This window comes from Mchenga conophoros, linkage group LG7 (genome assembly GCF_057382185.1).
Source record: "Mchenga conophoros isolate Kocher_MC1m ecotype Shallow Benthic linkage group LG7, M_conophoros_male_GT1.1, whole genome shotgun sequence".
In the NCBI taxonomy this organism is placed as follows: domain Eukaryota; kingdom Metazoa; phylum Chordata; class Actinopteri; order Cichliformes; family Cichlidae; genus Mchenga; species Mchenga conophoros.
In genome coordinates this window covers 8,162,986-8,190,487 of record NC_140532.1, presented here as the reverse complement: position 1 = coordinate 8,190,487, position 27,502 = coordinate 8,162,986, and the positions used below count along the sequence as shown (strand labels likewise).

Genomic DNA, 27,502 nt, shown 5'->3' with positions numbered 1-27,502 from the left:
TTACGTGAGTGAGAACATCCAAAAGTTTGCTTTGGATTTATCCTCAACTTCATGTGTTGGCAATGCTGTGCTCCTATAGCAGTGCAGCGTAGTGCTTGTTTTCTCTCAGGTCTGTCAGCCCAGAGCCCAGACTCCCCTTCATCAGTATGCTGTGGGCCTTTCTGTGTTACATAAGGCAGGGAGGCACTTGAGGACACACTCACACTGAGAGGGAGAAAAGGAAGGAGGAAGTAAAGGAAGGAGGAGGAGGAGGTGGTGGTGGGGGAACGCACTGAACAAACAAATCAATACTGCAGCGAGTTGGGGGTACAGGAGCCCCTGTCCTGCTGCACCTCCCTCTCAGCCAGAGGCCCGGGAAGTGAATGACTAGAGTTGGTAGGATGACACGCAAATTTGTGTAGAGGAGACTCAAAGAGGTGGCTACGTGTGCGAGAGCGCGCATGTTTGTTCACATTGACAGGGGTGGAAGGTGAGGGCCAAAGTACAAAAACATCAAGCCTGTAATTACTTCTTGCTCCAGCTGTGTGGCGAGAGAAGGTGCCAGTCTGAAGTTCACACAGGATGCACCGTTCCTGTAAAAGACCTTTTATCAGTTCGCACAAAAACATGACATGGCCTGTTTTAATCGTCCACTGCTTTGCTCAGTTTGCAGCTCCATTTGTCTTGTTTTAAAGAAAAGTGGTAGGAAAGCACGTTTGCATGTTTCATGCATGCATGTGATTATTATTAGTCCACTTAAGGCACAGCTTATTAAAGCAGAACAAATGTATGTTCTTTTACCTTCTATTTCAGTATAATGGTATTACTAATACTGTCAGGACTACGTTGCTCAATATAGTACACGGCAACTTGTTTGACTTCCAGCTGCTTGAGGAGTCAGAGTTTTGCTTTTCCTTTTTGTGTTTGTATTGTGTGTCAGTCAGCCAAGCTATGTGTTTTTTTTTTTGTTTTTGTTTTTTTGGAGCGCTTTTTTTATTTTTTTTATTTGAAAGGCAAATGATTCAACAGTTGTGTGGAACAAGATAAGAGGAATTCAAAGTGGAAAAACAGTCACTTTTTTTTAAAAGCGGCTTGGAGAAGCCAGACAGTGCGGTAACGATATGTGAAATGTCAGTTTGTGTAGGTGTGCATGAGTGTGCTCGAGCATGTATTTGCGGCCTCTCTTTGTCATATCCGCGTAGCCCTGAGTGTGGAGCTGCAGCCTTACTGCACGAGAGAGAGAGAAAAACGATTGATGGAAATAATGAGAGAGGGAGGCAGGCAGGCAAGCAGACAGACAAAAACAGAAGGAGAGAGACAGAGTGACAGCAAAGGCAGTAGAGGTTGGTGGCTCCCCTGGGGTGCTATGAGTGGGTGGAGGAGAGTGAGTGAAAGAGATGGAGGGAGAGTCATTGAGGGAGCGAGGGAAGCAGCCATGTGAGGAGCCATGTGAGTGAAAGAGAAAAAAAAGTGGGCAGCGGCTGCAGGGATAGGGATTGGAGAGAAGCAGAGTCTGCTCAGTCCATGAGGAGACAGGGCAGGGGGTGCGCTTACGTAACAGCCTGCAGTGGCTGAGCCAGCGTCACGTGTACCACCACGTTCTCCCTCCCTCCCTGCTTACTCTCACTCTCCTGTCCGCTTGCTGCCTCTGTCTTCCTCCTTTGCTCCCTCTACGCTTTATCTTAGTCTGTGGCAGTCTGTCTGCCCGCCTGAGTATTATAATTTTATTTTTTTTGTCTCGCTCACACCTGCTCCCACCCAGGCCCTGCTCAGGTGTTTGCCTTGATCAGAGAGGGCAAGATCTGCAGTAACTGCACAGAGATGTGTTGGCTCTGGCTGCTGCATGTCACTTGTTTTGGCTGTCAGTAAAAGGCCACTTTAAATGTTTGTGCTCTCACTTGCCCTCAGGAAGTCTGTGTTGTATTGTTCGGGGTAAAAAGTTTAGTGATTTATTTAGCTTTCTTTCCTTTTCTAAGGTGGATATTAGTCAGGACTACTTATAAAAATAAACAAATAAATAAATAGAAAACCTAATGATCTGCGCTTTTCTTTCCTTTAATGAAGTGAAGCAATTCTCCAAAACTGCTGAGCACTGTAGATTTTAATGGCACACATTTGATGCCAGCCAGTATTTACAACGCAAGGAAACGCTCATGTGTTTTTTAATAGTTTTTTTTCGCCAACAATGGGAGGCTGTTGAAAGAGAAGGATGTAAACGCCTTCGGCTACACAGAGAATACTTCATAATAGGATCAGCTGGTTGCTGGTTTCAGGGATTTGTTAGCAATAAGATATTTTTTTAAATCCTTGCAGTTACAAATGTTAGCAGCCTGTGATTAAACTTTTACTAGCCTGTATTTAAGATATTTTTTAAATTGATATAGACGTATGCATAAGTATGTAAACAAGTGACATAGGAATAAAAAACCAGCTAATTATATAATCTAAACCACTCTCACGTGGTTTCTTTTTCCTCTCTCTATCACACTCATCTGTCATTCACACGATGTCGGTCTGTCTCTCATTCTGTCTTGCTTGCCAAGTTTCACACCACCTGCCCAAGGCAAAGCAGATTTACAGATTACCACCCTCTCGATGCTAAGCGCATCACACACAAACGCACACGTAGATGCAAGGACTCAGACTCACACACACTCCCAGGCATGCAGTGTCATGCTGGCTTGCCCTGCGTGAGCTCATACTGCAGGCCTTTTCTTGTTTGTCTGTCTGATGGGAATCATGATGGACCATGCCTTTAGGTTTTCTAGGTGGAGAGGGTCAGGCAGGCAGAGAGCTGCGTGAGCTCATGCGTACATTGTAAAGGTTGACCTTTGGCTGGACTCTGGCTGAGACAGCATGCTGAGTTGAGTCAGAAAGTTGGAGATTGCAGAGGTCTAACCAAAATAGTTTTGATTTGTGAAGTTTAACTTATCTAATACAAAAAAAGTGTTTATTTTGCTGCGTGAACTTGTGCTGAGGAGGTTCTACTCAGTTCCTCTTGCCCTTGCTTCCCTCGATCCATCAGCCAGGTGTCTGTTAGGGGAGCATTATGCTTTGGTTTCCATGGCGATGAGGGATTAGAACACGTTGTTTTGTCTAGTCTGGGCGCTGGAGGTCTGTGTACACCATGTAGAGATGCCTCCAGAACTGGAGCACGATGCCTGCTGAACTCTTTTAGTTCCAAGCAGAGAGAGACAGAGAGAAAGTTTCACTTGTACTGCAAGAAGATATCCTTCTAGAATCTAAAACACTGAATTATACTTATTTGAACTTAGAAATAATCTTCCTGTGGGTTGAGCAAAAATATTTCAGTTGCTCCAGTTGTTCTTATAAAACCTTGAACATGGGTGGATAATTATTTTTAACCCTGTGTAGCTTTATAAAATCTGCAAGTTGAAGATGCTTGAAACTAGACCATCACGTTCATTTGTCGGACTCCTTTCTTGTTTAGTTCTGGCTGAAAAATTACTTTTAAATCACTGATTTACCTTGACACGAGCAACATAACAAATGTATTATGTGTGCAATGAGATTATTTACCTTTGAGATTTTCTAAAAAGAGATTGTCTTTATTTTTAGCATGCAGGAATTTTGAGGTTTTGAGTTACCTACGTATGGTATCTAAGTGTTTCTATGAATCTCAGTGGTTTTCAGTGTAAACAGAGTTTCACAAGTTCATAGTGTGTTGTTAGGTCACTTGTAGTCTGAGAGGCACATGACAAGAAAAGAGCCGGAATGACATGAATTTGAAATTGTGTTTGCGTTTATTGCTCATAGCTGGTGGACAACACGACACAAACCATCCAGTGATGATATAATACTCAAGACAAACAAGAGTCTGGTGAAGAACACTGTGTGTTTCAGTTAGCGTTCAGTATCTGCTTCAGTTTTTGATTCATTTCTTATGTCATGGTATCTCACATGTGCTCACACCTCTGTTAAAGCCTTTTATTACAGGGTGGACAAAAAAATGCTTTATTAACCATTTATCCTTAGAAGGATCTGAGCACCTGAACCGTATTTGATTGGAATAAATGCAATATTCCTTACTCTGTCTCTCAAAAATAAACGTCAGCGTCTCGAGGGTGTGTCATCAGTAACCAGCAGCTTAGAATAAGGGAAAAGTTTGATCCGCTGCAATTGATAGACTCAAAGTCCGTGGATCACAAAAATCAGATGGCCCCATGCTCTCTGAGAACCATGAGTGATTCTGCCAAATGTAATCTTATTTTTATGCTGATGTAATTTTTCAGAAGCCTCATGGCTGAAACATAAGCTCTCAAAAATTATTATGTTTTCCCCATGCTTGCCTTTTTATGTCGACTAAATTGCCCGAGTTCCAGTGAGGCAGGCAAAACAGATGAGCCTTGTTTGCCAGTCAGCTTATCTTCAGCATCATAGTCTCCTTAATAAACTCAATCAGTACATAATGATATTAGTGAATAACACATAACATGTCCACCGTAAACCCGCTGGTTAAAAGTCAGGCCTTCCCTAAAGCAGACCTGTTACTGAATGCTTGTTTACTTGTTTATGCTTGTATTTCCCTGAATCGTTCTCACCAATTGCTCTCACATGTGGGCTTAATTTGTTTTGCTGATGTGCTTGTTTGTTGGGTAAAAGCATTTCATGCGCTGTGGAACTGCAGCTTGAAATCATAAATGGCACCACTTGATGCGTGTGTCTTCCAGGATTCCAGATACCATTTGTAACCTCTTGGCCTTGCACGCAGCGCTCCACAGCTACTTCTGAACATGTCATATTCAGCAGCAGGTAAAAGAGATGGGATGAAATGCAAATATGCAGACATGGTTCACCCTAATGGACTTGACTAATGGCAAGAGTTTTAGGTAATCCTGAGCTCATCCAGCCACAATTTCACCAAAGAATGATGAACCCAGTGATCTCAGTTATGGGTGGCAGTTGCACACCACCCTATGTTCCCTCGTGTTTTGTTTTTCATCTGCGCTCCTGTTGTGTTTGTGGTAGAATAGCAGAAAAATGTGAAATAATGAAATACATTTTAATTTATTTTCTTTTTAAAAAATATAAATATAAATTAATAAATATCTTGGAGAAAACACTTTATAAAACATATTGATATGGATTTTATTATGACAGGTTCCCACTTTAAGCTTTTCATTTCTCCTTCAGCTCCAAGCTCGCCTTAGAGACAACAGAAATTTTTATTAGATTGCATGCAGCGCGTGCTTTTAAACTGTACATGATAAGATCGAATTTCCCTTTGAGTTTTTGTATAACAGAAGGTAGATTTTCAGTTTGACACTGTACTGATCAGTGTATTGACTGAAGTAACATAAGCTTTGTGATGGTGAAGTTGTTGGTCTCTCACAGCCTGTGGGGAAACTGTGCTATGCCACTGTGTGCTTGAGTCATTCTGTTCATAAAAGACCGACTCGGATTCCTCTGTGGAGGAAAAAAGTAAGACTGTTAGTCTTCCACCCCTCTCATCTCAACCTTGTTTGGGGAACATTGTCCTCCTGCACTGCCTGACACGCTGCTGCAGTTGACCTTATCAGAGCTCAGCAGCTCTAACTTCTCCATCCAGGCAGTGTATGTCCTGGTTTACAGCTGCTACTGCCCTCTGATGCCTGCATGAGTTTTCAGACCACCTAAAGAAGCACAGAACAGGCGGTGTCTTTTTATCCATGCTTCTCACCGGAGTTACAGGAATCTGTAGACAGCAGAGCTGCGAGAGGTGGTGGGGGGGAGTGAAGCTGGAGGTGGGGATCGGCAGCTCATCCTCAGCTTGGACACCAGAGCCGCAGTGTGGCGTGCCGGTGCACATTTTAAAACACCACGACTGTCTGCTCATTGCTAGGTTTTGTTTGTTCCTCTCCTCCTCCTCCTGCCACCCTCCTCTTACTTTTGTCAGTTCTCTCTCTCTCCCTCTCCCTCTCTCTCTCTCTCTCTTGCTCCCCCCCCCCCCTCTCTCTCTCTCTCTCTCGGCTCTTACATCACCTGACTAGAGTTTTTCTTGTCAATGCAGCAACAAGCAGATGAGTCAGGCAGGGCTGACTCTTCTCTACTGCCATCCTGCTTCCTCTATCCTCTCCTTTCTCTCTGCAGACCTAGCAGTGTGCTGGCTGCAGTGTGTGCCAGCACACTGCATCACCCAGAAGGGAGACAAAAAAATCCCCCCAAAAACCTGTCACCACCCCCACCTTTCAACTTCTCCCTACAAGAGGGAAAAGGGGAAAGTCAAACATGTTTAGTTTGCAAGGGAGCATGCAGTGGGATGCATTGCCTTATAGAGTGTAGTGCTGAGGTTGGAGATGCACTGGGATTGTGTCTGTGTAGTGGTGTGTGGAAATGAGAGACACTGACTCAATGGATCCTCACCTTCAGTTCAAGAAGTGTGTGCGTGCACGTGTGTGTGTGTACGTGCGTGTGTGTGTCTATGTGGGTGTGTGTCTGTGTTTCTGTGAGACATCTCAGCCAGACAGTGCAGGCAGACAAGTGTCTCTGCTGACTGCAGATGAGATAGAGTGTTTACTGACACAGGGAGCATCAGCTACACGTGCTCATCCACATCTTTGCTCTTCGGTACACTTAGTTTGAGGATGCTTAGCTGAACTGTATCTGGCCAGCCTCTGTGATGAGACATAGAGGTACCTCGTTTGCCTGATGCCTTGATATTGTATAATTAGACCTTTTCTTTTTTAAGGTTGCAGTTTGGAGCTTTTTTTTAAAAAAAAAGAAAAAAAGAAATCCCATTATTTCTGCTTGATAATTCAGTTTCATTTTGGATGAACCACACTACATTTGACACATCCAAATGCACCCAAAATTTTATAAGAAGCAACTACTTACAACTTACAATGGCAGCTACACAAATGAGTCATATACATCTGAATACTAATTAGCTGTATGTGTCAGCTTTAAAGGAGGTGTGACAATCACAGCAGGGAAACTTGCAAAGGAACAAAGAGACCAGACAATTGCTGAACTGCTGGTGCGTCAGTCACAAACTGCAAAATTCTGAAATGTATAATAAAGGAAATGCATTTATTTTCATGCAAGTATTAGGATAAATGGAATGGGAAAAATTTCCATTAAATGTCTATAGGGTTGTAGGTCAGGTGAGGTGAGGTGACTTGTCTAACCAACAATGCCAGTCAGTGAATAAATCAATCCTTCTTTGTATAGGACCTTTCATGAAGGTTGACGCAGTTCAAAGTGCTTCATAGATGATTCAACATAAAAGCTACATAAAAAGAATTAAAAGTACCAAATATAAAACAAGATTTACAATATAAGTAAACTAAAAGGACAGTTAAAGAAAGAAATTGGTTGTTACTAATCGTTCAGAGCACGCACCAAATATTCACATTATTGAAGCAGGAGTCAGAACTTTTACTTAAACTTTGAATTAATTAATGTTAACACCTAATGAACAATTTCAGCTTTTAGTTATTTTATAGCCTAAAGGTTGCATAATTACAGCCTAAAAATGATCACATATATTCAAAACTATTAGGTACACCTGTTCAGCTGCTTGGTAATGCAAATATCTCATCAGCCAGTCATGTGGCAGCGACCTGATGGCAACCTGCCCGATGTTCAATCTTACGTCCTTCTGACTTTCCTTCTGAGTCTTTGGAAGTCTTTGCACTTCCACTGGATCTCTGGACTACAAACTCTCTCTCTACTTTTAAATTGTGTCTTAAAACCCATCCATTCAGAATTGCATATTCTTCACCATGACTCCGTCTTAGTCTATTTTTATCTTACTTAGCTTTTATACTTACATACTTTATCTTATGTTTTTATTTTGTTGTACTAATGTAAGGTGACCTTGAGGATCCTCAACAGGCGCCTATAAATAAAATGTATTATCATTATTATTATAAACGGAGCATCAGAATGGAGAGAAATGGCGATATAGGTGACTTTTTCTGCACAACCACCCAGAGCGATTACAGAGACTGTTCTGCTGATGCCAGAGCTCAGAGGAGAATGGTCAGACTGCTTCAAGTTGATAGGAAGGCAACAAATACTGATTCATTACAATCAAGTAGGGCTGTGCGATTATTGTCAAAATTAACTGACAAAAAACTGACAGAGCAAAAAAAAAATTTCTCTTTCACTTAAACATAACACTGTTTTTGCATCCAAGTTGCGCTACATTCCTGTTCATTTACAAATCTTTGCATCAAAAGAAAATGTATCCTCGTTTGCGTAAATTCGGTGCATCGCTTGGAAGAAAACTAAATTTGTTGGACCTGCATGAGTGATGTAGCATAGTAATTTACTGTTGTGAGATCTATCTCTTTTTCTCCTGCAACATTTTGCAAGTTTTTCCATCTTGAAAACCCCCCAAATGCATTCCTGAAGCTTTCAATAGTAAAAATGTTTAGTGAACGCTTTGTGTTAGTGATTTCAGTACATCTTTGTTAGCAAAGTGGTGTGCCATACAGCCTCACTTTTATGAATGTCTGTGTTGATGTTGAGCAATTCAGGTTAGCAACCATTGCATTGCTTCTCTTGTCCTTCATGCATTAATTATACTAATTATTTGGTGGTAAGTTTTCAGGCCGCTGGTTATGTTAGTTGTGTTGCTTTGTGGCACAGAAACAACTCTACAACACTCTTTGTATATAATCTCTTCTTGGTCAATGTCACTAACCCTAAATCCGCTTTGCTAAGCTCTTCACCTTCTACTGTGTCAGTCATTCGATTTTTTTAATATATCTGTCTTTTTACATTGTGTTATCGGTCTAGACTAGTCTAGGAAGCTTCAGGCTTCGTAATGCATTGAACAGTTGTGATTGGATGTGGTTCAGCGCTGATTTAGTCAGGTGGGGGAGTGCCTCATTTTGTTTTTGCTTTGCGTTCGATTTAAATAACACATTTTCAAGACTGTCTGTGTTTAAATGTGGGAAGCCAAAATTGTGTCCCTACAACCAACCTATACACAACGCAAAACACATCAAGCACATCGAAGCAGTTGGGCTACAGCCACAGAAGACCACACTGGGTGCCACTCCTGTCAGCTAAAAACAGGAAACTGAGGCTACAATTTGCACAGGTTAACTAAAATCTGACGATAGAAGATTGGCTAAACATTGTATGCTTGGCATAAACAACATGAAAGCATGGGTCCATCTTGCCTTGTATCAGCAGTTAAGGCTTGTGGTAGTGGTCTAGTAGTATAGGATATTTTCTTTGCACACTCTAGGCTCTAGGAACAATTTGTTTAACACCACAGCCTACCCGAGTACTATTTCTAGCCATGTCTATCCCTTAATGACCACAGTGCACCAATCTTCGGATGGCTTCTCACAGCAGAATAATGTGGCATGCCACAGAGCTCGGATCATCTCAGACTGGTTTCTTGAACATGACAATTAGTTCACTGTACACAAATAGTCTCCAAAGTCACCGGATCTCAATCACATGGAGCACCTTTGGGACTAGGAGGAACAGGAGAGTTGCATCATGATGACAATGTTTCCAGCACCCTGCTGAATCTATAGCATGAAAAATTAGGAGTTCTGATGGCAAAAGGGGGGTCTAACCTGGCACAAGCAGAGTGTAACACATCAAGTGTATTCAGTTGTTATTTTGACAGGCACCTGCCTTTCTGCTAGCCTGCTAACACGTTTCCATGGAAACCATACATGGCTGCTTACAGCCCATTAATTTTAACTCCACCCCTTACCCATCTCTTCTTGAAGTCTTTTGATCAATACCAGTGGTAAGGTGTCATGAAACAAGGCCTTGATGCGTTGTTGGATTACCATAGAAACAGGTGCTGACCACATGTAGTGTTCATACATACTTTATCTTCCCTTTATATTTCCTTCTTTTCATCCATCCATCGCTCTCCCTGTTGTTCTTTAAAAATAGGTGGTGAAATGTACAATGCAAGTCATCCACCTGCCAATCACACACTTTGATTACACAACCACTGAAGGGCGATTGTCGCCGTGAATCTTTTAATCTCATTTCTGCTCATCTGCGTCAAATGTCGCAGACACAGAGAGATGTTTATTCGAAAGAAAATAAATGCAGTTATTAAATAAATGAGCTGCTAGAGGCAAGCTGGTGTTGTGCAATGCATTACTTTATACATATGCATCAGTAATCCTTGCACGCAAATGACCACATTCTGTATAACCTTTTTCCACTTGTCTTCACTTGCATGCTTATGTGCACACGGTGTGTGTGTGTGTGTGTGTGTGTGTGTGTGTGTGTGTGTGTGTGTGTGTGTGTGTGTAAGAAAGAAGCACAGTGTGGTCCTATTTTGCACAATAAGAGAGGGAAAACTAGCCTCATCCCAAAAAGTTTGGGGTAAGATCAGCGGTTCATCATGTCAGTTTAAAAATTGAACTGTTTGGAGACTTTCGTTGCCGACTAATATTAACTAAAAATAAAAGTAACATCTGTCATCATTTATGGTTGCTTTTCTCCAAACACACCCTGGCTGCTATCTCGGAATCTCTCATAAATGCTCAGATAGGATCAAGATATTGGACAACATTATAACCGTCATGCTCTCTCAAGCTCCAATTTCTTTGTTGATAAGAGCATTGTCATACTGCAAACCACTGCTTCCATCAAGGCAGAAATGTGTCATGGGATGATGGCGATGATTCCTATTAGGTGAAATGAGATGAAATCTGCTCAGCCCTCTGAGAGATGATCGGATGGATTTCATGCCAATGAATGCACCTTACCACAAATGTTCCCTTCTTAAGATTTGTCCTTCATTTTGATCATTTTTATAGTTATTCCTCTTTCCCTTTCTGTAAAGGGGGAAAAAAGCTTTATCAAAATCTATTAAATATGTGTGAATTTCCTAGTTTAAAGCTCATACTCAGTCAGACTTTTAAATGGATTTAACATTATGATTTCTGTCTCCACAGGGAAACGACTTGAGAAAGATTCTCCTCACACGCTACTTTGGAAATCAAAAGCTCCTCTCCAAGTCAGAGCTCGGGAGTGGAAACAGCTCATCTGGTGGCTTTGTCAAGCAGTCACCTGGAGGTACCGAGAACCCCAAATAAACTGAGTAGATGCTGCAATAACTACTCACAGCCGAGGAAACAACAGGAACTAAAATGACAGTGCTCTGTTTCTTAGGCAGTATGCTGTTTGACAATTGTTGGCAGACATAAGAGGTTTATAATGCATCCCACAAATATTCGGTCCAGGCAGGTGTGGAATATAGTAGATGAGCATAACAAATAATCAAACATTTGTAAAGTTTTTCCTGTTCAATTTCTCAAAAAGAGATTATTTCTATCTACAATTATTTATATATGGTATGTGCATGCATGGAAAGCCAGAGGCAGGGAGAGCAGCAGCACAAAAATAACCAGGCAACATACATGAGACTAACTCAGAAAGAGCATGAGAAGCAGAAGCTAGAATTTAAATTTCTACATCATTGCAGGAGGTTCTCCCATGGTAGACGCTGACAAGCCAGCCACCACTGTTTCGGATATTCAGTGTCTTTTGGACAATGTTGGGGCAACAGAGATGGTAATTGAACTCATCGTCAACACCAAGAATGATCGACTGTTTAAGGAGAGCATCGAGCTGGGCATTGCCCTTCTCAGGGGTGGAAACACACAGATACAGGTTGGCTTCACAGATACACGAATCCTGTACTTCTCCTCCACATGTTTTAGAAGTATACTCATGGCCATTTTTGCTCCCAACTAGAACTCATTCTACAGCCAACTGAACAAGCAGAAAAAGTCCGAGAGGTTCTTCAAGGTTTTCTACGACCGCATGCGTTTGGCCCAGCAGGAGATTCGAGCCACCGTGTCAGTCAACATGTTTGAAGTCACCTGCAAAAGAAGGGACGATGACAGTGATGTCAGTAGTATCAGGGTTAAAAAAGGTACCGTTCGGTGATGGTGTATTTTTAATTTTTTTCACATTATTGACTTATTAGAGCAAAAACACCACATAATGTCCAGATAACGTTTGTGAGCTCAAAATGCAGCTAACCACTGTGTCAAAATGTCAAAGGGAGGCTGAAAGTAAGTAAGCAAAGTTCATTAGAAGTGAATCACCTCTGTTATAATGTCAGAGGTACCTAGCGATGAGGATTTAAAAGTGCAATACTGAGTCATGAGGCTCACGTCCTCAGCACATCCAGGCATTTCCATAGAAAGAGCGAATTAAAAAGCCACAGACTGGAAAAAAGTAATGCTTTTACAGTGTTTGAGGTCTACAAGTTTAGTTTAGTTTAAAAAAGTTGTAGTGGATAAATCCACAATGATTTTTGTAGCTCTGCTGACTTCTGTTGAAACTGTTGTTCCCAGTTTAAGCAGTCACATGTCTGAAGCATGTGACAGCCCACATTGCAATCCTATCAAAAGGCCATTGTATCAAGTTTGAGTATTTTTATGCTACAGAAACCCACTAAATTGTTGCCTGCTTGTCAGTGAACGTCTGTAAATAAATAAATATATATATATACACACATATCAATTTCTCTTGAATACAATTGCCGCACTTATGAATGGAAGCAATTTGCTCCTGCCCTGCAGTTAAACAGTGAATCGTGTTGTGTGTCTGTTTGTGTGTGTGTGTGTTTTTTTTTTTTTTTTCAATAAATCCTTTCTTTGTAGGGAAAGATTCTGGGCTTCACATGAGGGACGACATGCGAGGGCAGCTAAAAGAAGCCTCCTCAGTGACCTCAAAGGCCTTCTCAGCCTTCAGAAAAGAGCTGGACCCTGACCTTGAAGGCCTCGGCCAAAACAGTGAGATAATCGGTACTGAGGAGGCATCGGAAGACACTCAGATGAGCCCGGCTGTATCTATCATGAAACCAATCCTGCGTTACCTACAGCTGCTCTGTGAGAACCACAATTCAAAGCTGCAGGTACTGATGCTCTGTGAACTTTGCCCTTCTAAGTCCAGTCATTAAAATGACCGCTGATTGATTTTTTTTTTCCTGCTCTGAATCCAGAACTTTCTGCGCAGTCAGAACAACAAGACTAACTACAATCTGGTGTGTGAGACTCTTCAGTTCTTGGACTGCATTTGTGGGAGCACCACTGGAGGCCTAGGGCTGCTGGGACTTTATATAAATGAGTATAATGTGGATCTGATTCTCCAAACGTTGGAAACCATTACAGAGTATTGCCAGGGGCCCTGCCATGAAAACCAGGTAGGAGGAGGGTGGCTGGTTAGTTGAGAGAAAATGCTCGATTTATTGGATAGTCAAGTTGTCAACATATTTATTTAATAGAGCCTAATACTGTGAATATATTTGAAAAATTGTTCATCTTTTCCTAAATGTGAAGCATCATACAGTATCGTTAAACCTGTAGCGAAAAGCTTTTCTTATTTCATGTGTTCAAGTCCAGTCAAGTTGAGAATACAGGAAACAGGAAATTTCTGGTTTCGAACCAGCTGAGCAGCTGGGGCCTTTCTGTATGGAGTTTGGATGTTACGCCTGTGTCTGTGTTGGTTTCTAATTAGAAGGAGGAGGAAATCTGGTGATTCTAAATCTACTGTTGGTGTGAATATGAGCATAAATGTCTGTCTACAGTGGACCTGGTCACTTTGTGATCACACCGCTGTTTTAATCATGAGCTGTGGTGTAGTAAGCCGTCTTAAACTATCTTTTATTTGGATTTACCTGTAAAGCACAGACACTTTCTTCTGATGAATTATATTAATGATTTTCTTTTTGTAATGTAGCCAACACTGACTACAGCATGTCCATTTTTTTTCTTTTCCAGAGCTGTATAGCTAAACATGAGTCAAATGGTATTGATATTATTATAGCACTGATTGTCAACGCCATCAACCCCCTGGGTAAGGATCGCCTGGACCTGGTGCTGCAACTCAAGGTGAGCAGTAGTTGTATGAGAGGTCTGGGAGGCAACACATTTCCATTACCCTATTATATACTTGCATTGCTGCATAGTATTAATTAAATATAGATAACAATTGTGCAATGATGAAAAAGGCAATGGGGCAAATAAAGCCCATGTTTACTGGCTGTCTGACTGCAGATGTCTTTAGTAGTACAACCCTTTAGTCGAATCACAGCACTCTGAAAAAACTGCATCTGACCAGTATTGTTGGTTTTTTTCCTTTCAATTATTCAGCTTTGTGTAACTGATCAAAATATAAAAGCTGATTATTTTGAAACGTGTATCATAGAACAATGCCTCCAAGCTCCTGCTAGCTATCATGGAGAGCTGCCATGACAGTGAGAACGCAGAGAAGATTCTCTACAAGATGAGACCCACTGAATTGGTGAGTGTGGTCATGCATGCACACAAACTACACCTGACGTGTGGTGCAAAAACGGTGACTTCTAAAACACTTTTGCTTCAGGTGGATGTCATGAAGGACGCCTACAAACAGGGTTTGCAGAGTGAAGACGACGATGACGGCATGGGAGACGAGATCAAACCTAAAGATGTCGGACACAACATTTACATCCTGGCCCACCAGGTAAAAGAAAAGATTAAACTTGAGTTAGTCTAAAGTGGTCAGACAAACAGAGGAAATGCAGTGATGCTTTAGTCTAATGACCACTGGGCCAGTGCAGTGCAGGAGTGCCAAGTGATGGAGGAGTGCTTCTCTGAATGAACTGCTCTGACAGTTTTCTGAAATGAGTTTTTGTGTTGTGACATTGGCTCTACTGACAGATAGGCTTTAGGCATTTTCACTGAGGCAGGTAGTCGCTGCACAACTAAATACACATGGTTTGCTTTGTCCAGGGATCAGGAACGAGGGAATGAGGAAGGAGTACTGTACCCCTGAGAAATTTGTTTTTGTTCTAAATGTGTGTGTCCATCTGACGTGTCTCAGTCTTTGTCTACGCTGTTTGTTGTTGTTGAGAGCAAGCCAAGTCTTGTGGGTTTTCACTTCTGTCTCTTTAGAGCAAAGTGTCAGACAGGATATTTTGGTCTACAGAGCAGACGAGTTTCATCATGACAAGGAAGTGTGCATGTTTGTTTTTTTTGTTAGTTTTTTTTTTTTTTATGTTTGACTTTTAAAAAAATAACCTTTCAGCTTAAAACAGGAATGCACAAATGTGTGCATCAGCTTTGAAATATATTTTCTGATTGTCTAAATAAACAAATTAAATTGATAATATAAAATAAACAATAGATAGAATGCACAAACTAAATGGTTCTCTACATTTCTCCATAAATTTCTCTACAATTGCCTATTTTAAAGGAGTAAAATAGATGTTTAAAATATAATAAATTAAAAAGAAAACCTCAGCAAGTATTCAGAACTCCACAAACCATGTTAAATTTTCCTCACCTAAAAAGAGAAGCAGAAAAAAATAAGGAAATCTAATTTGTTGACTGAACCTAGATTTCTAGTTGACCTCAGTGTACACAAAACAAGTAAACAACACAGGAAAGGAAAAAGGCCAGAACCTGTTTCTTCCTCATCTATTAATTCTTGTGCCACAGGTGTCCTTTTCAATGTCTTTTTATCAGCAAGGATACATAAAAACTACCTCTGCAGAGTGTGGGGAAAGAAAGAAACTGTTGCTGGTTTCTGGTTGGGATCTGGATCACTTTAAAACTGTGAAATAATTCAATTCCTTTAATGGGAGATGGCAGCTTTAGCTCTATTAGATAAAACAAGGCCATAAAGCTTGAATTTGAACGGTATATAGACATTACTTACAGATGTTGTGGGCTCATCATGGGTATGAATTTCACAACAATTTAGGGCTTTTTCCAGGGTGGAATCATTGTATACTTTACATCTTTAATTGCTTTAGAAAACAAGAATCGGGTGCACAAGATTGCATTTATTTTGGACTTTCAAAAATATATAAACAGTGATCAAATATATGTATTAAACATCTCTTAATAAGTTGCATCTCGACCACACACACACCTTTTGATAGTGATCAACAATTTTGTGGCATAATTCTGCTTAGATATTTGGTCACTCTTCTTGGCAGAATTTATTTAAATTGGTTGTCACACACCTGGGTTTTAGACCTGCTCCAAAATCCTCCGATAGAGGTGAGTTCATGGAGTTGGGAAGGCCATTCCAGAAGCTTAATGTTAGCCTGGTCTATCCATCCCAAAACCAGTTTTGATGTGTGTTTGGGATCATTGCTCTGATGGAAAACCCAATTTTGCCAAATTTTCAACCATTTAGATGTTAATTTAATGTGAGGTGAAAGAACTTTCTTCATTATTCCATCCACTTTGTGCGGTGTACCAGTACTACAGCAAAACTTCCCAGAGCACAATGCTACCACCACCATGCTTGGCAGTTGAGTGTTCTTAGTGTGAAAGCCTCACCTTTACTCCGCGAAACATACCTCTTGTCATCATGGCACTACCTTTGTCTGCGCTGACCATAAAACTTTTCTCCAGAAGGAATATTTCTTGTCCATATGGGCTATTTCAAATTTCAGTCAAGGTTAAAGCAGCACCCAGTTCTTGTTTTCCAAAGTCACAGTCATGTCTTGTAAAATCCATAAAAATGACCATGACATTAACGCTCATGAGGAGATTTTGTAAACCATATTTGTTTAGTTTTGGTTCATTACTGGTTACAGTATCATCCAGTGTAGTGCAGCAAAATCATATCTTCATATTAATCATATTTCTTCATTCCTAGTTGGCCAGGCACAACAAAATCTTGCAGCAGAGCCTCACCCCTGGGTCAGGGTTAGGTCTGGGGTCAGGCATGGACCACGATAAGGAAAAGGATGATGCCCTCCGTTACTATGCGAAGCACACAGCTCAGATAGAGGTAACCCGCATCATCAATTTATCATTTATCCTAAAATCTCTTAAATCGTTCGTCAAACTATAAAACTGTAAGCCAAACCTTTAATCTTTGTTATCAGATTGTGCGTAATGACCGCAGCATGGAGCAGATAGTGTTTCCAGTTCCTAACATCTGTGAGTACCTAACTGAGGAGTCAAAGATGCGTGTGTTCACCACCACTGAGAGAGATGACCAAGGCAGCAAGGTTAATGACTTCTTCCACCAGTTTGACAACCTCTACAATGAGATGAGGTGGCAGAAGAAGATCCGCAGTAAGTCTTCCTTACATTCGGCATCCAGTTCTTGGAAAATAATAATGATTGTGGCGGCGGTGGTGGCAGCAGGAACAGGCTTCAGGACGACAAATCACGATTCCCATCCAGCAAGTCTGGTTATGTTATTTTCACAGTAAACTGAAGGGCCTGCAGTGATGTGGTGTGTGCTGAATTCGTGTGCCTGTACTTATGCTCCCTGTTGTGTTTGCACAGAAAATAAGGCTCTGTTCTGGTTCTCACGTCACATCTCTCTTTGGGGGAGCATCTCCTTCTACCTGGCCCTCCTGCTCAACATTGCTGTGGCTGTATTCTACCCTTTTGGTGACGATGAAGATGAGGGTAAGAATTTCTGCATATTTCTCAAATTGTAATTTGTAATTTCAAGCCATTTTTTTAAACCTTTTGCTAAGCAAACCAATGTTTTAAGGCAGTGGTCTTCAAATGGCTCCTACTGGACATGGATTAACTATTTAATCTGCAATACATCTGCCAATATCAAAGTAGAGATGAACTTACCATATGAGGCAGACAGAATTATTGTGTGCATTGTGTAAAATTTGTATAGAGCATAGTATGGACAGCTCCTGGTGCTGAAATAACATCTCATAAATGTACTAGAGAAAATGTATGTGGAGAATAAAAGTCCTTAATATCAGCTAAATTATGCCGTATCTCTTTAATTCAAATGCAGACACACTCATTAGTATTATCCAACTAAAATAATGAGGGAGTCAAGCATGCAAAAAAAAAAGAGGCGTACACACAGAGAGTTAAAGAGACTAGTGGCTATGTGATGAAAAGAAAGAAAGAAATGTGGTAAATTTTAAAGCAACTGTTGGCAAAGGGGCCATTTATTTAAACTAATTTCAGTTTTGAGATGGGCAAATGAGGTGAATACAGCATGAGACATGTGACATGAGGAAAACCTGTGCAACCACTGCCTGGAGTGTCAACCACCAACCATCAGCTACAACGCAATGAGCAACAGGCAGATCTTTTTTAAAAAATTATCTATTTACAGCTGTTTTATCAAGCAGTTTTAATAATTTTAAAAACCTATGGAAGAACACTTTGAATGTATTAATTTTCAAGTAAAGTAAGTTTATAACAATTCTCTTTTTTTGGAATGTTAATTATTAATGATTATTGCTTTCTTTTTATGACTGAAAATGTGTGTTCTGTGACACGTGATGCTGCATTTATTTAAACACCTTGGTCACTCAGTCTCATGAATGCTGGTGATTTATCTAACATACAGTATCTAATTGGATAAGAAGCAGTAGGCGTGTACAAAATGTGCTTAAAGGAAATCCTTCACACGTCATCATGATATCGTTTTGAGGTGGGACAACTTGGACTTTAATCGTTTTTATCGGTATGTTGATACGACTGCATGTCATTGCCCTCAGCCTGGCGTCAGCCTGAGACCTAATTAATCAGATGAAGTTAAATCACCCAATAATCATCCTATTTTACTCTTTAAAATTCATTTCTTTACGTGCAATGTTAGATTACCTGATTTTAGGTTTTGCGAAATGTTACTAGAACTTGCTGTATTTGCTGGTTTGCCTTGGTGTGATTTGTTGAAATGTAAACCTACTGTACACGTGGTTCCTGTGGCGTACAGAAGTGTTAAAGATGGCTTTCTGATAAATACTTCCTCAATGAATTGTCAGCACTTTGCAGTTTCCAAAAGACCCATGAGCATCACTCTGCTGATTTACTCAGTGAGCTGAAGAAGAGTTGGTTGTTTTGACTGATGCTGTCCCCATGGATGGTTGTTTGACATTTTAAAGTGTTTCCTTTGACTGTTTGCTAAGTTAAGCTTTTAGCTCAGATAAATAATTCATTAGAGGGATGTTGTGCTTTAAAGCATTGATGTTTTGTGCCTTGTTCGATTGTTTATTCTTCCACACAGGCACATTATCCCCATTCTGGAATATCTTACTGTGGGTGGCATTGGGAGTCTTCACCGCACTGCTTCCCGTCTTACCTAAACCAATAGGCATCGGGTTCTTCCTGGTCTCCCTTATTCTGCGTGCTATCTACACAATGGGCCTCGGCCCTGCGCTGCTTTTGCTCGGTGCTGTCAATGTAAGTGAACAAAGGCTTGTTTTTGAAGAATGTGTCTGTTCTTGCCTCTTCACACGTACGAGTTTTTTTTTGTTTTTATTCCATTTTCAGCTTTTCAACAAGTTGGTGTTTCTTGTAAGTTTTGTGGGGAACCAGGGGACGTTCACTCGAGGCTACAAAGCAGTCGTGATGGACATGCTCTTTATCTACCATTTGTGGTATGCCATCATCTGCGTCCTGGGCCTCTTTGTTCATGAGTTCTTCTACAGCTTTTTGGTAAGAGAGCTCGTTTGATTTGTGACAGTGTTCTCCGAATGTTTGCTGATGGCTCACAGATAACGATCTCCTTTTGCAGCTTTTCGACCTGGTGATTCGAGAGGAGACGCTGCTCAATGTGATAAAGAGTGTGACGAGAAATGGCCGCTCCATTTTTTTGACAGCGGTTCTGGCCGTTTTTCTCGTTTACTTTTTCTCCATCATCGGCTTCCTCTTCCTCAAAGACGACTTCCGCATGGAGGTGGACCGCCTTCCTTCACCAGGTCAGAAACTTTAACTTTTAAAGTACACTAAGTCATTACTGTGGTCTTCTCCCTGTCGTAAATTCCTTGGGCTTTAAGATATCCTTTGATATTGCCATTTGAAAATAATGCTTCAAAAATGCTGCTTATGTTTATCACCAGTCTAGTGTGATATTTAAAACAAACTACACCAAATAGTGACAGTTTCACTTCCACTTTTATGAGGAAAGCAGAAAAAACACTGAGTGAGACATGGGTGATGTTCAACATCTTCAGATGTAACTGCAAGAAATGTGATGCAATAGAAATCAGTTGCAAGAATGCCACATCTATTTTAGTCATAGTACTTATACCTGACCTTTCCAATGAATGTGTCATACTTAAAAACCTTTAAAAATGCACTGATGGCTCCAGTTTGGCAATGTTTAAACAATTAAATAAATAATAATTTCTACAATGTAAAAAAAGATCAAATCTTCTAGTAGTATGTGCAGTAATTGCATATCTGGTGATATGTATTATCTCTCTTAACTTCATTTCAAGTCTATACTGTGTAAGGAGGAAAAGGAAAGTTTTGTTATCTTTCGTGAAAGTTATCCTTAGTTGAACTGAAACAAGTTTGCTCTTCTTTTTTAATCTTTTCCAGCCATGAACATCTGTGATTTGTTAGTGAGCTGTGTTTTCGTTTTCTGAATTTGTGTAAATCATAGAACGGAATGTACAAAGTTGTTCACATTTTGGAGTTGCTGGATGCTAGTTGATCCAGCGAGTTCATTTTTTCCCTTCACTTTTGATCTGATCTATAATTTCTTAATTACAATGATCAAATCAGCATTTTCTTGTGTATAATCTCCCCATAGAAATTGTCGACCATCTAGAGTAAGCCATATATATATATATATATATATATTTATATACCCAGACACATGTTTTGAAAACACTGTGGAGAGTGTGGGTAGTGTTAATGAGCTCCAGCACCCACGGTCAGGAAGACATCCTGCTAGCACATGTGCACCTGTTGCATAACCTGGTGGCCGCGCCATCCTGTGTTTTGCTGAATAGAGCACAGCAGACACAGCCGAGCAGTGGTGGGTTATGTAACCAGCTGGGCTCACGCCTCTCTGTATGTTAGCTGAAGGCTGAGTGGAGATACGACGTGAGGGAGCTTCATCAAAACTGGGGAGCACCCTTTACACTCTTCTGCCAACTTAGAGCTGTGACCCCTGCACCCCCCCCCCCCCCCCCCCCCCCCCGTGCTCCCCTGTCCCGCCAAGTTGTCGTCTTCTTCTCCTTCCTAAACCTCCTGTGTCACCTGCCCTCAGTTCTCCAGACTATCATTGTAAAAAGCTCTTTTGGTGACACTCTGGTCCAGATGCACAGTTCTTTCTTCTGCCTGTCTGCCCAAGCAGATCACGCTCAGGCGGTGCGGCTCCTCTGCTGCTCGGGGCTTTGCCGATGTGCAAATGATTTGCTCAGGTTTTTTCAGCAACACTTCACCGCCCACCCAGCAGCTGCTGCCTCAGTTTACATAATGTCTGACTATATCTTTCTTGCTGATTTCTACCAGCGCTGATGAGAATTAGCGGGAAGAAGGTTTAATGCAGGAGCATAATTTAATCGTCACCTTTCATATGGAAATTTTTAGTGCTGTTGTCACTGACGCAAACTTCCCATGTTTTTGTTGTTCTTGTAGGAAAAAGGGATTTATTGAGCAACAGCGAGGTTGCAGGCTCATGTTTGAATGAGAGATGCCCTGCTTCTACACCCACATCTGTTCCTGGTAGGTTTTGGGGTAAAATTAAACTGAATATGTCCTACCCATGGTGGAAGTCACGGAGTGGATAAGTTTTAAGATTTTGTGTTTTGACTGGGGTGGTGGGCGTGTATGTGACCTTTCCAGCAGTAATCACTTCCTGAAAGGTTACTAACACACATACTGAGACATAAGCACGTACGCATGCACACACACTGAGTTTGTGCACACAAAGAAACTTGATGAGGCAGGGCGGGTGACTCCTACTCCTGTTTGTTCTCCTTCGTCTCCACGGATCACCTGCGCCATAAGGGCACACACGTGATCTCAGCCACATCCTTCACCTCTTCTTTCTCCTCAGCAGTCATGCTGTGCGTGGCTTTATTCATTTACAGTAGGAGTTGGAGGTGTTTTTATTATCAGTCACTTTTATCTGAATTAGGTCAAATTGTTTTTGAATGTTGTTTTCATTTCATGAACTAAAATCTTCTTCAACTCTTCTAGCTCAGTTTAATAAAATTAAGACTAATATAAAAATAAATATTCTCACTGTGAGATTAATAAAAACAATTTATCAAATGAGCAGAATGTAATGATGGAAAAGGGAAGCACCTTTTAAGAAGAACTTTTAAAGAACAACAGTATTGCGTGTCAGTCCAATCTTGTGTAATTTCATACCAGATGTAACACAAATTTAAAGGTGCACATTTATCCCATTAGACACCAAAGGTCCTCTTGATAAAATCTCCCTTTTTATAGGTTTTCTATCTCTCTCTCTCTCTCTCTCTCCATTTCTTCCATCACATGTTTTTCTCTGTGTTTTCGTCTTGTTAGGTGAAGACGATGGGACCGAGCGGGTGTGCGACACTCTGCTCATGTGTATAATCACTGTATTGAACCAGGGCCTGCGTAATGGAGGTGGTGTGGGAGATATTCTCAGGAGACCCTCCAAAGAGGTAGGACAAGCCGAAAACGAATACAGGGAATACAGAAAAATGGCATTTTCTCATTGTGTGTTCTGTCTGAAGAAAAACCTGAAATAAAATTCTGCGTTTCTTCCATATTTCCAGGAGCCACTATTTGCAGCTCGAGTGGTTTACGACCTTCTGTTTTTCTTTGTTGTCATCATCATCGTTCTCAACCTCATCTTTGGTGTTATCATTGACACCTTTGCAGACCTGAGGAGTGAGAAACAGGGGAAGGAAGAAATCCTCAAAACCAGTTGTTTCATCTGTGGTGTGTACAGACAGCTTCGTGGTATAGCTAGCATGCCTATGATAGACAAAATGGTCTAAGGTAGAATTCATAACAGAGCTAATGTGTATAATCTTGCAGGGTTGGAAAGAGACAAATTTGATAACAAAACGGTGTCCTTTGAGGAGCATATCAAGTCTGAACACAACATGTGGCACTACCTTTACTTCATGGTTCTGGTGAGAGTGAAGGATCCAACCGAGTACACTGGTCCTGAGAGCTACGTAAACAAAATGATTGCAGTAAGTAGGCCAAATATATACACACTATACACACAGGAAATGGTTACAGTGTATCTTTGTAATGCAGATTTATGTTCTTTAAATGTGACCCATTATGCTCATTTACGCATCCATATTTTTATTCTCAGAATCTACTAAAACAGTTATTATTCTTATTTATATTATGCTGGGCTTTGGTGCAGTGTGTCAGTTCACCCACTTTATAAAACAAACTTTTTAAGTGGGCTTAAAAAGCTTGACTGAAAGCTTCTCGTAAAAAGAAGATTTGAGCAGCAAGCGGTTGGGGCTGCCGTGCTCACAGCCGGCGCTCTGTGTCTGAGATGACGATGCTAAGCGGACACACTCTGATCTTTTACAGTGACGAGTAGAAAAAACAGAGCCGCTCAGAGGGATCATTTCTACTCGTCCTCATATGCTAACCTTATCTGAAACTTTGGCCAGCTTTAATATGAACACGCACAATTAATTACACTTTGCTAGTACTGTGTTGGACCCTCTATTGCCTTCATAACTGCCTTGATTCTTATTGCATAAATTCAAAAGGATGCTGGAGCCATTGCTTAGAGATTTTGGTCCATATTGACATGATAGCACCACACATTTACTGCGGATTTGTTGGCCGTACATTCATGATGAGGATCTGCCATTACACCACATCCCAGATGTGCTCTATTGGTTTGAAATCTGGTGACTGTGGAGGCTGTCTGAGTACAGTGTCATGTGCAAGAAACCAGTTTGAGATGATTTAAGCTTTAACATGTCGAGTTATCCTGCTGGAAGCGGCTGTCAGAAGGTGGGCAGACTGTGCTCATAAAGGTATGGTCATGGTTAATAACAACTGTACTCGGTTAGGCTTTGGTGTTTAGGGTTACATTAGTGTTTAAACCATTCTTAGTTGGTACTAAAGGGTTCAAAGTGTGCCAAGAAAACATCCTCACACCATTACACCACCACCGGAAGCCTGAATGGATGATATAAGGCAGGATGGATCCATGTTTTTTTTTCTGTGTGTGAGTGTGAGCAGATTTCTCTAAAATACTCAGACCAATCTGTATGGCACCAATAACCATGCCATGCTCAGTCACTTATATCAGCTTTCTTCCTCTTTCTGATATTCAGTTTGAACGTGTTGTCTTGAACACATCTACATGCTTGAATGTATTGAATTGCTGCCATGTGATTGGCTGCTTGTTAATCAGCCATTTTTCGGATGTACCTAACAAAGTGGCCACTTAGTGTATATGCGCACACACACAATAAGTCAAAGCGTAATAGATCCACTTTAACAGGTACATCTCACAAGTTGTTGTCTGATCAAAATAGCTTAACTCTCTTTATACAGATCACGTTTAAGAGACATACAGCAGTGTAAAGATTTAGGAATTTGAGACTGCACATTTTTAAGGTGGTACATAAACACACCCAAGCCTCCTTATTATTCCAGGAACATATGGACAAACAAACACATTCATTTCACCCCCTAATTCATATTTTGTTGGCAAGCTGCACCAAGCAGATGAGCATACAGATGTCTTCCTGTTAGAGCCTTAAAGATGCACAGCCTCTTTAGTTAGCAGACTTGCACAGTGTGCTATAGAAGCGTGATCCTCTACAGCAGACGAGTGATCAAAAAATGAGACTGAGCCCCTAGGACTGTGCCAGGCATCCCAATTTATTCTCCTTTCCCCTCGCTGCTGGAGAGAGATGGGGTTCTATACTCAGGTAGTCCTCACCATACTGAGCTCCTAACCTGCAGGGACACAGTGTGGTTAAATAGTAATTAAACCCAGTCCAGGTCTATTATCATCAATGTACCAACTTGCCGCACTGACACACAGACAAGAAGTTGAAGGATGTAAGGGCAACTAAAGGTGTTGCTGTTAGGTTAATGGATTCAAATGAAGCCTTGGAGCACAATGGCACATTTTGTGATTAACATTCAGCCGTGATGGGCATAAGAATGGTGGCATTATAATGAACAATTTGCATAACAAACAGGTGATAGACGTTGAATTAATATGCATCAGCAGGTCTTCCAACAGGTCGGTTCTCTGATGCCAGGCCAAGGTATTGCTGGGTGATGATGCAATGATGAGTCAGGAATTTACAAACCCAGTTTAAAAAAAAAAAAAAAAAAAAAAAGTGAGGACATTGTGTAAATTCTACTTAAAAACAAAATCTCAGAAACCCTTAATTTATTGTCAACAGAAAATGGAAAACATATCAAATGTTTAGGCTAAGAAAATGCACCATTTGAAGAAACACGAGCCAATTTTGAATTTGCACGCACACAGCAACCTTTTTCTTTTAACAAGAGCGTGTGAAGATTTAGGAACTGAGGAGACTGGGTGCTGGAATTTTCGGAGAGGAACGCTGTCCCATTCCTGTCTGATACTGGATTCTAACGGCTCAACAGTCCTGGGCCGTCTGTCGTATTTCTCTTTTCATGACACACCAAATGTTTTCAAGGCAGGCAGGCCAGCCCAGCACCTGGCTCTTCTACTATGAAGCCATGCTGTTTCAATGGCTACAGTATGTTTTCTTGCTGAAATATGCAAAAATATGTAAGGCTTTTTCTGACAACAACATCATCTGCATCTGTTCCTCTTAAATCTGTATGCTGTATGCCTTTCAGTATTGATGGTGCCTTTGCAGATGTGCAAGCTGACAATTCCATAGGTACTAATGCACCCCCGTACCATCAGATGGTCCTGCTCTCTTTAAAAAGAATTTCAAATATCGATCTGTCCGATCACAGAACACAGTTTTCTACTTTACGTCAGACGATTTTAAATGAGCTTTGGCCCAGACAAGGCAACAGAATTTCTGGATCATGTTTGCATTTGGCTTCTTCTTTTTTCTTTAACCTGCATTTGTGGATGACACCATGAACTAAAGCATTTCTGAGGCTGTACAGTGATTTCCTTGACAGTTTAGGCCTGTTTTCAGTGCACTGACACCAGAGGGCCTAAAGATCACAGGAATCCAGACGTTTACACAGAGATTATGAAAAAACCTTTGATTGTAGGTCATGAGATGTTCAAAATCTTTACAATTTTACATTCAGGAACATTATTCTGAAACTGTTCCACAGTTTTTAGATGTAGTTTTTTGCACATTGGTGCAATCTTTACCGATCTTTACTTCTGAGAAGTTCAGCTGCATGTTGTTCCACCCCTTTCTACTTAGTACCACTTTCTATTCCAGCATTTTGTTGCCTCTATCCGAACTTTGAGACATGTTGCTGCCATAAAATTCAGAATGAGATAATATTAATATTATTGTGAATAAATTGATTTGTAAAGAATCACCTTTTTTTTTATTTTTTTTTATGAACTTCTAACTTCTTTTGGGTTTTACATATTAACACCTCTTAAGTGTTGCAGAACCCACACAGTCACATGCGCACGCACGTGGACAACTAAACAAACAGCCTGTTGCGTACAGTTTGTTTGTGCAGCGCTTGTATGCTTTACTGCAATCTTTCATATAAAATCCTACCACCATGTCAGAATAAATATAAAGAGGTTGTGCTGTACTCAGAGTGCAGGTGGTGCAGGTTTCACCTAAGTGCAGGTTGCACAGGGAACTGAAAGCAGAGTTTTACATTTTTAAAATCTCCAGAAATAGTTTTTCTGTCTGATGCATTCAGCTTCTGACATTCATTAAGTTTAAGTTTGGTATATGTTTAGGGTATTAGTTGTTTGCTTACTTTACCTTAACTTCAGCTTTTTAACTAGTCTTATTTTGGATTTATTTTTTTGAACAGAAGATACACAAGTTGTGTGAGCATATACCAGACAGTAAGGATCTAATTAAAAAATGCAATAAACTGCTCTGCTAGGGCATAATGGGACTCATGTTTCAGACTGTACTGCCTTGATTAGGATTCCTGTTTTGTTTTGTTTTTTCGTTGTTGCTTTTTTGTTTTTTAAACAAGTCTGTCTCTTTGCTGCCCCGTCATCTTAAAATGTTGTATTAAATTGCTCCACTTGCTCACACATAGTAACTTAGTCTTGATAAGAGAAAGCGTCGGTGTTTTGACGTAAGCTGTAAAAGAGCAGCTGAATTGGAGAGAAGTGCTAGTTCATGATGCAGATGTCTGCAGCAGCTTGCACCGTTTGTGTTCTCCACATCCCAACACAGAGTTGTGCTTGATGTGATGTTCAGGTAGAAATACTGCTGGTGCCAGTTTACTAATTGGATCTTTTTGTTTTTTAACTCTATTCTCCGCTACTTCACTACAGTTTTAGGGTAACACTGGCAGCAGCTGCTGTATGAACTAAACTGCCCTCCCAGTGATGGAACAGAGCTGTAACCTGATGACCTCAAACACACATGCATGCAGGCACACACAAGCAGCTCCTGACTAATGATTTCATCTGGTAGGATAAAGTGATGTGGTGCAAAGCCAAAAAAAAAGAAGAAGAAAAAAAGTAGGATCTTGTTACACTGTGACTGTTCTGACGGTGTTGTGCATGTGGATGTGAGTCAGTGTGCGGGTGTTTGTGTGTGAAATTATGACAGCGACTACAGGCCCAGCAAGTACTGCAGCAGCCACAGCGTTACATAACCCATCTCAAGTGGCCTGCTAATAGCTCAGCCCTGCCTGGCACGTGCTCCCCTGTCCCTTTCTTTTTTTTCTCTCTC

The 27,502-nt window shown here is 40.8% G+C and overlaps 1 protein-coding gene across 1 annotated transcript in view; it reads left to right on the top strand.

Annotated features, from left to right (window-relative positions):
• itpr2 (inositol 1,4,5-trisphosphate receptor, type 2) overlaps nucleotides 1-27,502 on the top strand; it is a 58,314-nt gene that overhangs the window by 23,906 nt on the left and 6,906 nt on the right. The window contains exons 38-55 of the mRNA XM_085281820.1: nucleotides 10,872-10,992; nucleotides 11,402-11,589; nucleotides 11,674-11,854; nucleotides 12,591-12,844; nucleotides 12,932-13,132; nucleotides 13,710-13,820; nucleotides 14,137-14,232; nucleotides 14,314-14,433; nucleotides 16,585-16,719; nucleotides 16,817-17,009; nucleotides 17,226-17,351; nucleotides 18,931-19,106; nucleotides 19,197-19,361; nucleotides 19,441-19,624; nucleotides 21,297-21,383; nucleotides 22,191-22,312; nucleotides 22,427-22,592; nucleotides 22,692-22,852. Of these exons, the coding sequence (XP_085137946.1) occupies nucleotides 10,872-10,992; nucleotides 11,402-11,589; nucleotides 11,674-11,854; nucleotides 12,591-12,844; nucleotides 12,932-13,132; nucleotides 13,710-13,820; nucleotides 14,137-14,232; nucleotides 14,314-14,433; nucleotides 16,585-16,719; nucleotides 16,817-17,009; nucleotides 17,226-17,351; nucleotides 18,931-19,106; nucleotides 19,197-19,361; nucleotides 19,441-19,624; nucleotides 21,297-21,383; nucleotides 22,191-22,312; nucleotides 22,427-22,592; nucleotides 22,692-22,852 (2,787 nt within the window). The remainder of the gene's footprint in view (nucleotides 1-10,871; nucleotides 10,993-11,401; nucleotides 11,590-11,673; nucleotides 11,855-12,590; nucleotides 12,845-12,931; nucleotides 13,133-13,709; nucleotides 13,821-14,136; nucleotides 14,233-14,313; nucleotides 14,434-16,584; nucleotides 16,720-16,816; nucleotides 17,010-17,225; nucleotides 17,352-18,930; nucleotides 19,107-19,196; nucleotides 19,362-19,440; nucleotides 19,625-21,296; nucleotides 21,384-22,190; nucleotides 22,313-22,426; nucleotides 22,593-22,691; nucleotides 22,853-27,502) is intronic.